General features: G+C 46.8%; 1 protein-coding gene across 1 annotated transcript in view; it reads right to left on the bottom strand.

Moving 5' to 3' along the window:
• LOC136588595 (beta-1,4 N-acetylgalactosaminyltransferase 2-like) overlaps window positions 1–13,497 on the bottom strand; it is a 46,254-nt gene extending 32,757 nt beyond the window's left edge. The window contains exons 1-2 of the mRNA XM_066587944.1: window positions 13,227–13,497; window positions 6,971–7,120 (exon numbers count right to left, since the gene is read on the bottom strand). Coding sequence (XP_066444041.1) covers window positions 6,971–7,120; window positions 13,227–13,462 — 386 coding nt within the window. The 5' untranslated portion in view covers window positions 13,463–13,497. The remainder of the gene's footprint in view (window positions 1–6,970; window positions 7,121–13,226) is intronic.
• Window positions 13,498–14,494: the final 997 nt, after the last annotated feature.

Raw genomic sequence — 14,494 nt, forward strand, 5'->3', positions numbered from 1 at the left:
AATCTCGCAGCGGGACCCGACCCACGCCCCTGCAGGGACCAGTGCGGGTCTCACCTTCTCCCGCGGCTCCGGCTCTGTGATTTGTTGACTGCCGGCCCGCCGGCGCATGCGCAGAGCAGAGTCGGGGCGCAGGGAGTGATTTCTGTGCGGGCCTCTACGAACCTGCACAGAAATAGAATATGCCGCGATTTGTTTTCCGCATGTATTTTCACGCTGACAAATCGCGGCCGTCTGCATAGGATTGCGTTTTGCAATGCAATCCTATGCAGGCGGGCAGGGGCGGGAAATCCCGCCTCAGAATTTCCGCCCGTGTGCAAGGGGCCTTAGGGATATATATATATATGAAATTTGTGTTCCAATTTTACTTTAACTTGTATTGGAATTATAGTGTTTGTAATATGTAGATTTATAATATATTGAGAATGACACAGCACATCTTTATATGCCCAATAATATCTGAGATATAAATTATCAAAAATGATGGTTCTCAGTGAAAATTGTCCCTCCCCCCCGTATTTCTTGACCACGAGTCTAAAAATTCCTAATTTTATATACATTTTAGAAATTAATAAAATATGCAAGGTTTTGTAAAATTAGGAGATGGTCGTGTGTTACCCCCTTGGGCAATTTCTCCTGCAATGACCCGTATGTGGGCTGGTGGGGTTTGTGTTCCTGGGGCTGCTTTTTAATCTCAGTCCGGCCCTGGACCGGACAGATTTCTTTGTTGACTGTGAAAATGAGGTAAAGTCGGAGTACATAGGTAAGTTTACATTCATTGCACTTGTGCTGTGCATTGGGCCTACCAGTTCTACCTCCTTGTAGTTGTGGCAATAAACGTCTGTCTTTTATTACACCTTTACCACTTAGTAGATTCTAGGCAGGGATTCCCAAGTCATCCCTGGTGGAAGAAGCTTCTGTAGTGGGCCAGAGTTGGGGTGTCTTTAGACTAGGTGGTGATCTTGTGTTGATCTATGTAAGTGCTGACAAGCTTGGTCGTGGCAAAATCTGTCTCCCCTAACTTGTTTGTTGTGTGTGGCATTGTGTAAGTTTAGAAGAAGCTGGAAGGCGGAGCCTAGAGAGAGAGAAGGGTGCAGAGATGTAGTCAGTGGGGGAGGATGTGTCAGCGGGAGGCTGGAGCTCGCTTTAGCTTCTGCCTGCGCAGAGCCATGGGCCTATCTTATTTGTCGTGGGATACTTTTCCCCTCCGGGGACTGAAGCTTAGAGTAATGGTTCCTGCTATAAGTAGTCGGGAGGAGTAACTAGCAAGCAAGAAAAGGCAAAAGTTGTGTGTTACCCACCGTGTCAGGAGCGTACCCCCGGGGATCATTTTACAGATAACTTAAACTGAGAACACCTAGATTACGGGAGGAAAGGTGTCTCCTAGAAGAACGCGTGCATGTGTGTGTAACAGAGTTGAATCAGAAGGAAGCCTGCCAGAAGCGTTGTGTCTCAGACTGTCATCTTGCTTTATACTTGGAAAATCAAAGTTGTACTATGTGAGTAACGAAAACCATCTCTTTGTTTGTGGACTCTTATATAACAAAAGCAATTGTTTGCTTGAACAGAGGTACTGGCGTCATGTGACAACACCATTAAGACTAATTACCATCATTTACATCTGTCTTCATTTTGCAAAGGAATTAGTATCATTCCAGTAAAGTGTGGTCCCGTCGCTGGGGTTGTGGCTACATGTGGCCTCACATCTTACCCTTTTTTAGGTAGGAACTCTCCCCCTCCCCTTTTGTTTCTTCTCCTTCTCTCCTTTCTCACCTCTAATTTTCCTAGGTCTCTGTCCCTCCCTCCCAACTAGTTGCTTTTAGAATAAGAACAGTGGTCTCACAGTAGGGGAAAGTTCAGGTTCCTGGATAGGTTTAAGTAAATCAAAAGTTGGAAATAAGGAAGCAGAACGCGGATTCTATCTTACTAGGGTCCACCTTCCAATACTTAAAGAGATGAAACGGCAGGAGCTCTTTGGGGTTTTAGACACTGGAGCACTCATCCCAGGTAAGGTAGTACTGCAAGCTTACTCATGAGGATTGAACAAAACAGCCGCAATCCCTTTTAAGAAGACTTTCGGCCTTAAGATCCACCAGATCCTTTAGATGAGCAGTATCCTCAATGGAAAGCAGGCACGCTTAGCCACTTTGGCAACCTGCACAGCAAATTTTGGAATGGCATCTTAATCTGTACATATCTGTTCAGTAAAGGGATAACGCCTCTTAATGCCCCTATGGCTCCAACATCAGGCTTTTCCCACTCCTTCCTGATACTGTTTTGTATATTATGAACAGGGAAGGTGGATCTCTGCTGCTCCCCAAGGCCTGGGCTCCCACACATAAAGTGTGTCCCTGCTGGCCTTAATTAGTTCATCTATGTCTTCTGAACTACGATAACTTCCTGTATTCCTCCTCATTTGAGGAATCCTTAGTTGCACCCTCCTGATTGATTTTCGACAGCAAAAAAACTTTCCTCAGAGTCAGAATCTGCTCCTCTGCTACAAGGTCTCTTAGCCGCCTGAGCTGTAGGTGTAGAGGAGGGAGTCGCCCCATGAGAAGCTAGGGCGGAGCGGACTTCATTCCTCCCCAGCATCTTAATATCATCTATACAGCCCGCTGACTCCCTTTAACCAGCTGGGCTATACAGGACTTGCACAGTAATCTGTGGTATTCATGCGGTAGTCTCCTCATGCTCAGAGGATCCTGCTGCAGATTTATCTGTCCGGTAAGGCATAAGGCAGTAAATCCCCTGTGCCATAAAATACATGCTGTATGTGAGGTGCCCCACTGGCTAATTACAACACCGGAGGTACCAGCTTGTACGGGGGTTTTCAGATCCTGGAGCACTCATCCTAGCTCAGATAGTGCTGCAGGCTTACTTCCACAGACAGTTAACATACTGTCCCGAGGCCTGCAGGTACCAGATTCTGTACTTCTCTCAGTTCCTTATTGAATCTGCCACCAAATAGCCTCCCCCACCTGCCCGTTGGCGTCCACATGCCCCAGCCACCTGACCACGCACGATGACACGACTTGGAAGTCTTGGGACGGCCGCCACCTGCAGGGAGCACAGACCTAGCGAGCAGAAGACTGGGTATGGCCACCACACTTAGCCCCACATGACTAGGGACCGCGGTGGGAAGGAAATGGACCTAGGAGGGCTGCCCATGTCTCACAGACGACCAAAGGAGTTGTCTCAGGAAAGAAGGGTTGACTGTCATTCTGGCCCTCCGATGCTCATGAATACACATGCTAGGAACCCTTCAGCTGAGCTCCCAGTTCCTCTTGGCTGTCCTTCCTCTGGCGGGACAGGAAGAATACTAACCAAGGTGGGGAAGGATAGGGAGGGGGGGGGGGACTTTAAACCTCTCGATGTGTTTTTTTCTCCTATCAGGGGAAGATAATCTCAGCTGGTGCTGTGGTGGACACAATAGGGAAAATAAGCACAATTCTAGCATTGCGGTATTTTAATGACCACTTTCACCGTGTGGAATACATAATACATTACTCTGAGGCCTCAGTCAGACGGGCGTTTTTTTGCGCGATTTGCGCATGCATCCGTCGATTTTATAGAACCATTGCTTTGCAATGGTATCGGACACATGAGCGCTTATGCGCTCGTCCGATAAATTATAGAACAGAAATCGCAGATTGCACCTATCTGCGATCTGCAATTCCTGTTCTCTTCTCTATATGCGCTCAATGGGGTCGACGGCAGCAGCGCCGACCCCATTGAGAACATATAGTAGACAAATCATTCTCCTCTGCCACAGCTGTAACAGCTGTGGCAGAGAAGAATGATGTTTGCCCATTGAATTCAATGGAGCCGGCAATACAGCCGGCTTCATTGAAAGCAATGGGCTGCCGGCGATTGCACGATGAATTTTCGGGAAGGGCTTAAAGGGGTGGTCTCGCGAAACCAAGTGGGGTTATACACTTCCGTATGGCCATATTAATGCACTTTGTAATGTACATTGTGCATTAAATATGAGCCATACAGAAGTTATTCCACTTACCTGCTCCGTTGCTAGCGTCCTCGTCTCCATGGTTCCGTCTAAATTCGCTGGCAGCTTGCTTTTTTAGACGCGCTTGCGCAGTCCGGTCTTCTCCATTCAGCACGAGCCGCTTCAGTGTGCTCCCCGCTACAGCTCTTCTGCGCATGCGCAGACAAGCTGTCACTGCTCGGGAGCGCGCTGCAGCGGTCATTCTGTACCTTCCTCTGTTAGAGGAAGGTGCAGAAACTGGAGCTGCCCAGCGGAGAAGCCCAGCCCAGCCCAGCAGCCCCGAGAAGCCTCCCAGGTAAGTGATTTGTCGGGGGGGGGGGGGGGGGCTGCCGCTGCGCCGGGCTGCGCCGGAGGGGCTGTCGCTGCGCCGGGGGGGGGGCTGCCGCTGCGCCGGGGGGGCTGTCGCTGCGCCGGGGGGGGGGGGGGCTGCTGCTGTGATGGGGGAACTAGCGCTAGGCCGGGGGGGGCTGTCGCTGCGATGGGGGGGCTGTCGCTAGGCCGGGGGGGGCTGCCGCTGCGCCGGAGGGGCTGTCGCTGCGCCGGGGGGGGCTGCCGCTGCGCCGGGGGGGCTGTCGCTAGGCCGGGGGGGGCTGCCGCTAGGCCGGGGGAACTAGCGCTGGGCTCCGGAACCTAGCGCTGGGCTACGGGGCCTTCACCTGGGCTGAGGGTCTAGCGCTGGGGAGCCGGGGGCTAGCGCCGGTTACCTGCTGCCTGGCGGTGGGCGTCTGGTCGGCGGCTGCGGGGCGTCTGGTCGGCGGCTGCGATGCGTCCGGTTGCCATGGAGACACAGCTGGCGGCGTCTCAGGAGCGTGCACGTCGGGCTGCAGCGAGCGACGGGGAAAGAGCCGGCGGCCATCTTGAGGAAACTTTTAAAAGTTGCTGAAACGCTGGAACGGTAAGTACGAACCAGCTAGAAATGTCATTTACAGGGGGGCTTAGTAATGTATGTTTAATGGGGGAGACTGGGCAAAAAAAAAATTTAACTGCTTCCTCGAGACATCTCCTTTAAAAATATAAATTCATCCAGAAATGTGTAAAAACAAAAAATATATATATACTCACCTGGTCCCGGCAGACGGAGTTCAGCCGCGGGCGGCCGGCAGTTCTCCTGAACTGCTCTGAGTAGTATTCAGCAGCCGGGGATTTAAAATCCCCGCCTGCTGAATGAGCTGCCTCTGATTGGTCACAGCCTCACCAATCAGAGGCAGCTCTCACTTACCCATTCATGAATTCATGAATGGGTGAGTGAGTGCTGCCTCTGATTGGCTCAGCGCAGGGACCAATCAGCGGCAGCTCTGACCAATCAGAGGCAGCCATTCAGCAGGCGGGGATTTTAAATCCCAGGCTGCTGAATACTACTCAGAGCAGTTCAGGAGAACTGCCGGCCGCCCGCGGCTGAACTCCGTCTGCCGGGACCAGGTGAGTATATATATATTTTTTGTTTTTACACATTTCTGGATGAATTTCAGGGAAGGGCTTATATTTTTAAGCCCTTCCCGAAAATTCATCGTGAGATCGCCCGCAGCCCATTGCTTTCAATGGAGCCGGCTGTATTGCCGGCTCCATTGAATTCAATGCGCTGGGCAGCTCCGGCACATTTCTAATGAAACGCGGCTAGGAGCAGTTTTTTCGGGCGATTTTTCGGCCCCGGTCACGCGATTTGCAGATACGCATCAGTCATGCGATCTGCAAATCGTGGAAAAAATGCCCGTGTGACCGAGGCCTAATAGAGCAGATTTTTATGTGGTAATACCAAAAAAGTTTAGTTATTTTTATCTTGAAAATGGAAAAAGAGTTTTTTTTATCAACTTCATCTTTTATTTTTTACAATAATTTTAAAAACTTTAACTTATTTTTACTTAAAGTTGCAGTTGGCTGATAGCTTAAATAATATACTGCAACCCTTTTGCAGTACATTGTATTTCTGCCAGCCATATTAGAGGTACGGCTTAATAGGCAGAAATACATGGCAGTCCTGGGGGTCTTCAAAAAGCTCCAAATTTTCCTGACACCCTGCAATCTCATTGTAAAGAGTGGGAAGGGCGTTTGGTGGATAGAGGAAGCTCACTCACTCTGTGATGCCATTTAAATAGTTAACAGTCATCTCCGATCACGATCCTTGCAGCCAGGTGGCAGTTGTCATGGTCAGCTGACGCTGTGTATGGTGCAGGCTTGAAGCACATATATGTAGGCCCTCTTGTGTGAAGGGGTAAAAGGCAGTCTGATAACTGCTGAAAGTACTTGCACAGATTAAGGGCTCCTGCACACTTGCTTTTTTCTTGCGCGTTTTATTCACGCGATATCGCTGCATTTTTTTTTTGTCAATGGGACTTTCTAATGTTAAAAACGCATCACAAATTTGTGCTTTGCAATTTTTGTGCGATGCGTTTTTAATAGAGATGAGCGAGTATACTCGCTAAAGGCAAGTGCTCGAGCGAGCATTGCCCTTAGCGAGTACCTGCCTGCTCGAGATGAAAGGTTCGGGTGCCGGCGCGGGGGAGCGGTGAGTAGCGGCAGTCAGCAGGAGGGAGCCGGGGGGAGAGAGAGATCTCCCCTCCGTTCCGCCCCGCTCTCCCCTGCAGCTCCCTGCCCGCCGCCGGCACCCGAACCTTTCGTCTCGAGCGGGCAGGTACTCGCTAAGGGCAATGCTCGCTCAAGAAATTGCCTTTAGCGAGTATACTCGCTCATCTCTAGTTTTTAACATTAGAAAGTCCCACTGACAATCGCGTGAAAAAAAAACGCAGCGATATCACGTGAAAAAAAGCGCAAGAAAAACGCAAGTGGGCAGGAGCCCTTAGAAAAGCATGGCTCCTTTCTTGCAGAAACAGCGCCATGGGTGTGTCTGGTATTGCAACTCATTTGGCCCATTTTTTGGAAAAATGGATCTATTCTTTTTTAAATCTGTACAATCCATTTATTCACTGTTACATATTGGCTTTTCATTGTGTATTTCTTTTTATCTTCACTTACGATTTTTTGTAGTGTTCAAATTCCTTTTTTCGACGGTCAAGGGCCGATTCTTGATCACCTGTTGTCAAATATTCCTTGAGATTGTAGACAGTTAATCCCGTTTGGTTGGAGGGACACGTGCACCTCCTCTTTTGTAAGGTTGTTTCATAACTGAAACAGAACATAAATTTGCATTCAGTTCAGCAACATATGATCTGATCTTTCAGAAATGTTGCTAAGCAGGTGTTTCGATTATGTAATCCACTTAGATCCTTGATTTCAACATGAGGGAAAAGAGCAGTTTGCTTCATTTTGTGTTCACTTGTACCAGATTGTAAGTATAAATTTATCAGTGAAAAAAAAAATTACAAAATTTTCAGAAAAAAAAAAACTAAAAATTTGTGGCATGAATACATCTTTAGTAAGGATGAGCGAGTATACTCGCTAAGGCACTACTCGCTCGGGTAATGTGCCTTAGACAAGTATCTCCCTGCTCGTCCTTAAAGATTCGGGGGCCGCCGCGGAGCGGGGAGCTGCGGGGGAGAGCGGGGAGGAACGGAGGGGAGATCTCTTTCCCCCTCTCTCCCGCCCGCTCTCCCCTGCTCCCCGCCGCGACTCACCTGTCAGCCGCAGCGGTCCCCGAATCTTTATGGACGAGCAGGGAGATACTCGTCTAAGGCACATTACTCGGACGAGTAGTGCCTTAGTGAGTATACTCGCTCATCCTTAATCTTTAGGCCTCTTTCACATGGACGGTTTTTTGCAGCTAACAGAACCAATGGTTTTCTACGTAAACCTTCAGATGAACGATTTATGACCGCGTCAAAAACTTGCAACAAAAAAGATAGGACATCAGCGGCGGAAGTCAACGACTATATTTCTCTGCTGCATCAAAAAATAGGTCTTAGGGCGCCCACCCACTGGCGTTTGCGTTTTCCGCGTTTTCGGCGCTTTTTCCGCGCGTTTTTCGCTGCGTTTTTTGCGGCGTTTTCGCGGCTTTTCCGTTGATTTCCATTGACATTCATGGGTGCATTAGGAGAAAAATAAGGACACATATGCAACTGACAGTTCCTATGTTAAAAACCGCAACGCAAAAAAACGCCAGTGGACAGGAACACATGTTATCTCTATGCCTGTGCAGGAAAAACGCAAAACGCAGGTAAAAAAACGCCAGTGGGTGGGCGCCCTTAAACCTATTTTTTGGCATAAAATCGCAGAAGCCCCCATAGACTCCTATGAGAGACTGTGCGAGCCAGCCGGCAAAGGGAGCTGGAGGGATTTCCCTGTAGCGGGGAGAGAGCGATTCCCCTGTAGGGGAGCTGGAGGGATATTCTCGTAGCGGGGAGAGAGCGATTCCCCTGCAGGGGAGCTGGAGGGATATTCTCGTAGCTGGGAGAGAGCGATTCCCCTGCAGGGGAGCTGGAGGGATATCCTCGTAGCGGGGAAAGAGGGGTTCCCCCGCAGGGGAGCTGGATGGATATTCCCATAGCTGGGAGAGAGCGATTCCCCTGCAGGGGAGCTGGAGGGATATCCCCGTAGCAGGGATATCTCTCCTTCTCCAATGTAGGGGAATCCCTCCAGCTCCCCTGCAGTGAAATCCCTCTCTCTCCCTGCTGAGCTGAAGGGAGTTCCCAGCAATGAAGTGAAGCCGTGCAGGGCTGTCCTTCATCCTTTTCTCTCCTCTCGAAGCAGCACCACTTTTTTCCTGCAACACGCAGCTCCCAATCGTGTGAATGGGCAATTTCACCGCTAATTAAGCAATCTGATAGCAGGAAATTGTCTATTCACGCGATTTTCTTGCAGGTAACCCGCCCTTTTTTTGCGCGGCTAACTCCTTTGTGATTTTGTAGCTCCTGTGAATGAGCACTTAGGATGCTTTCACATGGAACAGAATATTTCGCAACAGTATTGCGAAATCCAGCCTGAGGGCTTTTACCCACTAGTGTTTGTTTTTTTTAACCCTGCGATCTCGCTGCGTTTTTTTCAATGAGACTTTCTAAGGTTAAAGTTGCATCACACAAAAATTGCAAGTTTGTGCTTTTGTGATTTTTGTGCGATGTGATTTTAACATTAGAAAGACCCATTGAAAAAAACGCAGCGATATCGCAGCATTAAAAAAAAATGCTTGTGGGTAAAAGCCCTAAATCCTCAGTAAATTTGTAACATTTGCTACTGATTTGGTGCGGATTTTCCACAGCAGATTTTCTGCACGGAAATACGGAGATAATCTGAAGCAAATCTACAACTAATCCACAACAGTAGCCGCAAATTTGAAAAGCAGATTTTCAGTGCAGAAATGCTGCACAAAATCTGCAGCCAATCTGCCCCATGTGAACATACCCTGCGGGCTCATTCACATAGGCATACACTTCGTATTACACAATATAGAGTGCTGAATCCCTATGGATTTGGGTTTTCAGACCTGCGTTTTTCGCATGTGTTTTCACGCACCTGAACAAAAACGCATTATGTTCTATTTTAGTCTGTGTTCTGGACTGAAATAGTCCATTGAAGCCATGGGGAATGCATAAATATGCAGTAAATATGAATATTACATGTGCATTCACTGTAATTTACGCATGAAATCAATGGACCTAGTAGCGCTTTATTAAAATGTTTAACACATATGTAAAATGCTAATATATGCGCAAAAGAAAAGGCAAGCAGGGGCAGACTTGTAGGGAATCTGCAGGGGTTTTTGTCCATGAAAACGCTGCATTTTCACATACTGAAAACTCTATACGTCCACGCGAAGCCCTAAGAAGCGATTCACGCAGGAGGGAATATTCTGCAACAATGTCGCAGAATAATCCCTCCTGAGGAATATCTAGCACTAAAATCTGCACTGCTAATGTGCGAATTTTGGTGCAGAATTCCGCGGTACCATATTCCGTCCTGCGCAAAAGTTCCCTAAAGGAATTTTTTACATGGGTGTAATATTTTCACCGGGATGCTGCAGAATTCAGCATTAAAATCTGCAGAACTAATTGAATTACTGACTGCTATTTTTATTCCACATCAAAATCTGCATGGAGCTGTGCAGAGTTTACCGTGGCTTGCTAAGTGGAATGCAGAAATATTCCGCCTATGTGCAAGGACCCTAAGGGCTCATGCCCACGACCGGGTCGGATTCCGACTGCGAAATCTCACACCAGAGTCAGACCCAGCGCCTTACAGAGACCCCATACTCACCTCTCTGGATCCGCTGCGAGCGTCTCAGCCGGCGAGCCGGTGCTCATGCACAGTGCAGGGCATGACGCGCCGGCGCTGGGCTGTGATGCGGATTCCAGCGATACACTGCAGTGCCTACTACACTGAATATAGCGGTACAGACAGCTTCCATTGACTGCAGATCAGAACATGCTGCGATTCTCACCTGCGAGCGGAAAAACGCAGCTGACTTCTACTCATGGGCAGGGGAGAATCTTTTATCATAGCATGTCTATGAATGGACATTGCTGCAGAATTCGTGGCGGGCGTCTGGCTGCAAATTCAACAGCGATAATTTGTTTGTGGCCATTCTGCCTAAGGAGAAAATCACACAAGATTTGTGCGCCTCTCAATGAGGTCATATACATTTTTTTCTTGCATTGTGGCACATGAAAAACAAAACGCAGAATGTCCTATTTTTGGGCGTTTCCTTGGAACACATTGCCCATTATTTTCAATGGTGCCAGCAGAGCATCGCATGGCGTGCTAGGTGCACGTGAGTGTGATGCTTCCAATGGAAAACAAACAGCAGAGGAATGCTACTTCCCTGAAGTGATGCGAGGCGGTTTTGACATAAATACACTTCGCATCCGCGGGGAAATCAAACTCCGGCAAGCGTGTTATCACACTCGCCCGAGGGCTTCTTCACACAGGCGTATTTTTCATCAGTATTTTGATGGTAAATAGAACACTGTGTATTTCTTGTGCATGCAAATCAATAGGTTTTATTCACTGCGTAATTCATAGCGCATATACATCACAGTGTGCGGCCGCCCGGAGAAGCTAGCTTGCTGCATAATTAAAGAAATATAGGAGACCCTTCACTTGGGCAGGAGGGTTCTCATTCCGCACTGTAAACTGCGGTAAATGCTGCACTGAAATCCACACAGTGCTGTGCAAAGAAAGAAAATGGCGTAAATCAGCCTGCAGTTTCGCATAAAAATCCGCAGTTAGTCCCAGTGATTTTGGCGCGGAATTGTGAAGCGACAAATTAACAAATTCTGTTGCGTCCTCATGGAATTATTCCGCCCAGGCAATGTATGAAAAAAAGCGATGTTTCACACGGGTGGAATTTTTCCGCATTCCCACAAATGGGTCCAACACTGCAAAATCTGCGCCAAAATCCACATGCATCATTTCATATTTTGATATGATGGCAGAACAAAGCGATTTTTATTTTGCATCAACTCCGCACCGAGCCAAGCATATTATGGCGCAGAATTTGAATGTGGTCTGGAATGCAGAAAATTCCACCCGTGTGAAGTGGCTGATAACAGGGACCAATAGACCAACAGGAAATAGAAGACAGGTGGGAGACATTCAGATTTTATAATTGTGAAGTTTTCTAACTGTCCATGACTATAAGGGCTCAGTCACACGAGCGATTTTTTTTTAAGCGCATATTCATAGAACCAGTGCTTTCCAATGAAAACGATCACATGTGCGATTTTTTTTTTTTACATGCGCTTAAAATTCGCACATGCAAAAGGTAGAACATATGAGTGTCAATGGTTCCGGTCACGTGATATTTCTACACACGATGTGCAAATTTTTAATCGCTCGTGTGACTGAGCCCTAAAAGAGGTAAAAGACCAAGTTTTAGAACTACATGAAGTACATTTCTCTAGGGGTTTACACACACGGTGGTATTATGCCAGGGTCGTACAGAGATCTAATTAAGCACCCCTGCGTTCTATGTGCTGTGACTCTGTACGCCGCACACGTCTTGTGGAATTCCAGCTCTGCTCTGGTCATGGCCCTATAATTGAAATCAATGGGTTCCAGAAAATTATAAGGGCTCCTTCACACCGACAATTGTGATATCACCGTGAGAAAGTCGCGTATGTGCTTGTGAGATGTTTGAGTGTCAGCAAAGCTTTTTCCTGACAATCTCGCATCACCGTCAACTGCGATTTCCTCACGCGATAAACAATACGAGTATCTACTGGTAAAATAGTATCGCATGGACATTGCAAGTTCGTGCGTTGTGATAAAAACTGAGGTTCCATAGCAAAACAAGGGCAATTAGAGAAAATCTGAAAACGCACAAAGATAGGGCAAGCAGTGATTTCTAAATCGGCCTACATTGCATGAGAGAAAACATCGTAAATGGGAATGAGCTCATTGAAAAGCACGGGTTTCATAATTCTGCGCTTTTACACACACTTGCATTGCACAAAAATCATGCGAATTTTCTCGCAAGTGTAAAAGCAGCCTAAGGGCTTATTCACACGATCATTTTCACGGCTGGCTGATATACGCTACTCTGTAATTCGGGGCTCAGCGTATTGCCGTTGTCTGGCGCTCTGAATGGGGAGGAGGCGGGATGGGGCTAGTGTGCTGAGCTCCCGCCGTCTCTCCGCCCCTTGCCGATGTTTGTAATGAGATTACAAACAGCGGCAAGGAGAGGAGAAGAGAAGGGAGAAAGAGTTTACCAGTCACGCTGCTAAACTCCCTCCCACCTGCCTTCTCCGGCTGCCGTCATTGGTTCCCATAAGAGTCTATGCAGCCGCCGCCAGCATGAAAGCGCCCTTTTTACGTCGCAGAAATAGGCCCCATGTGCACTGAAGCATTGTACACCAATACATCAGAGGGGCAGCATATATCGGCCAGGTGTGAAAACCCAGCCGATACACACCCGTGTGAATAAGCCCTAAGGGACCTTTCACACAGCAAAATCGCCGCATACACATTTTAGATGCATTTCAAGCATTTTTAGAAACTTTTATTTTGTACACGAGTTTCTGAAGTTTTTTGGGGGGAACAAAACCCACAAACCTCGAACATGTGAAAAAAAATGTTATTGTTTAGTGTTTTAATGTCCCAAAACATTTTTTTTTTTTAAACTGCAAGAATTGTAAATTTTACAATATTTTAATATAGACTTTAAAACTATCGTTTTTCACAGCAATTTGGAAACAAAAACGGAAAATAAAAAGAAAGTCTGTTTACCAAAGTCAATAATATGCAAATTATACCCCAAATTCTACTCCTTTTATATTAGTCCCAAACTGAGAAGTTATAAGAAACTTCTACCAGATTTTCCAAAAGTGCACACTTCACACACCTGCTGATGTCTTCCATGGGCTCCAGCTCCCTTCTCTCCTCATGTAAGGCTGGACGGATCTCTGGACGGATCTCTGGACAGCTGTAGATTGCGAAAAGTTTGAAACTTCCCATTATGAAGAAAATCCCCAGGAGGATCAGGCAGGTCAGAGTTCTAAACTTTTTCCCAGCTGCCATAATTATATTGCTGATGATGGGGACGTTTACTGAAGTTTTACTAAAGTAATTGATGTGCATTGTATGGCGAACTGTTCAAGCACGTTGAGAGTTTCCGGAACACAGCCTGGTGCAACAGGTAATACAACATTTCGTAATGTGGTTGGTATACACAGGGACTGTAACTAGGCAGCCCGAAAAAAATAATGTATGTGAAAAAAGAAATCAGAAAAGGCAGCAAAGCTGAGGACAGAACGAAGTTATTTTCTAAAAAGACTAAAACAAGCCCTAAAATAATATTTAGTGATATAAATGGTAAAACTGACTGTCCTTTAACCCGCACTTAGTAACAAAGCCTGTTTGCGTCTTAACCCCTTAAGGACCAGGCTGTTTTGTACCTTAAGAACCAGACCAGTTTTTAAGGATTTTACCCATATGATGGTTTTACAGCCCTACTATTTTTTTCCTTTAGCTATCAAAATTATTTTTGCAGTGGTTTTTTTCCAGGACATATAGAGCTATTTTCTATATCTTTTTCACTGACTTTTTCCCCCCGTTTTTTTAGTTTTATTGGGGGTAAAAAGCTAAAAAAATGATATTTAACATTTCTAGTTATTTTTTTTAAATTAGTATATTTATGCTAAAATAAAGTATGGGAACGGATTCCTCATTTTGTTTTGGGCGTTTTGATATGTAATATGTATGGTTTTGGATTACAGGGCGCTTGTAGCATCGATTTTGGATTATTTGCTTTCTTATGTATATTGTTATTTTAGGGCTCTTTCCCACGAGCGCATATCGGCAGTCCAGTTTCACTGTCGGCCGATATGCGCTCTGATCTGATGAGTTGGATTCCAATGCGTCAGATCACATGGGTGTATTTGAGAGACGTAAAAACGCCCAGCTAAGCCAATATAGCAGCGGGCGTTTTTACGTCGGGTCCAAAACATAGTCCTGGAACTATGTTTTGGGCCGGAATATGTCGTCCGCTGCATGGGCTCCTATAGGCTTCCCGCGAGCCACCAACAGAACTTTCAATTTGAATGCTCTGCACGAGCGCTAACGACCTTATCGGTGATGTCAGCACTAGTGCAGTCGCTAAAACAACTGCTG

This window comes from Eleutherodactylus coqui, chromosome 13 (genome assembly GCF_035609145.1).
Source record: "Eleutherodactylus coqui strain aEleCoq1 chromosome 13, aEleCoq1.hap1, whole genome shotgun sequence".
Classification (NCBI taxonomy): domain Eukaryota; kingdom Metazoa; phylum Chordata; class Amphibia; order Anura; family Eleutherodactylidae; genus Eleutherodactylus; species Eleutherodactylus coqui.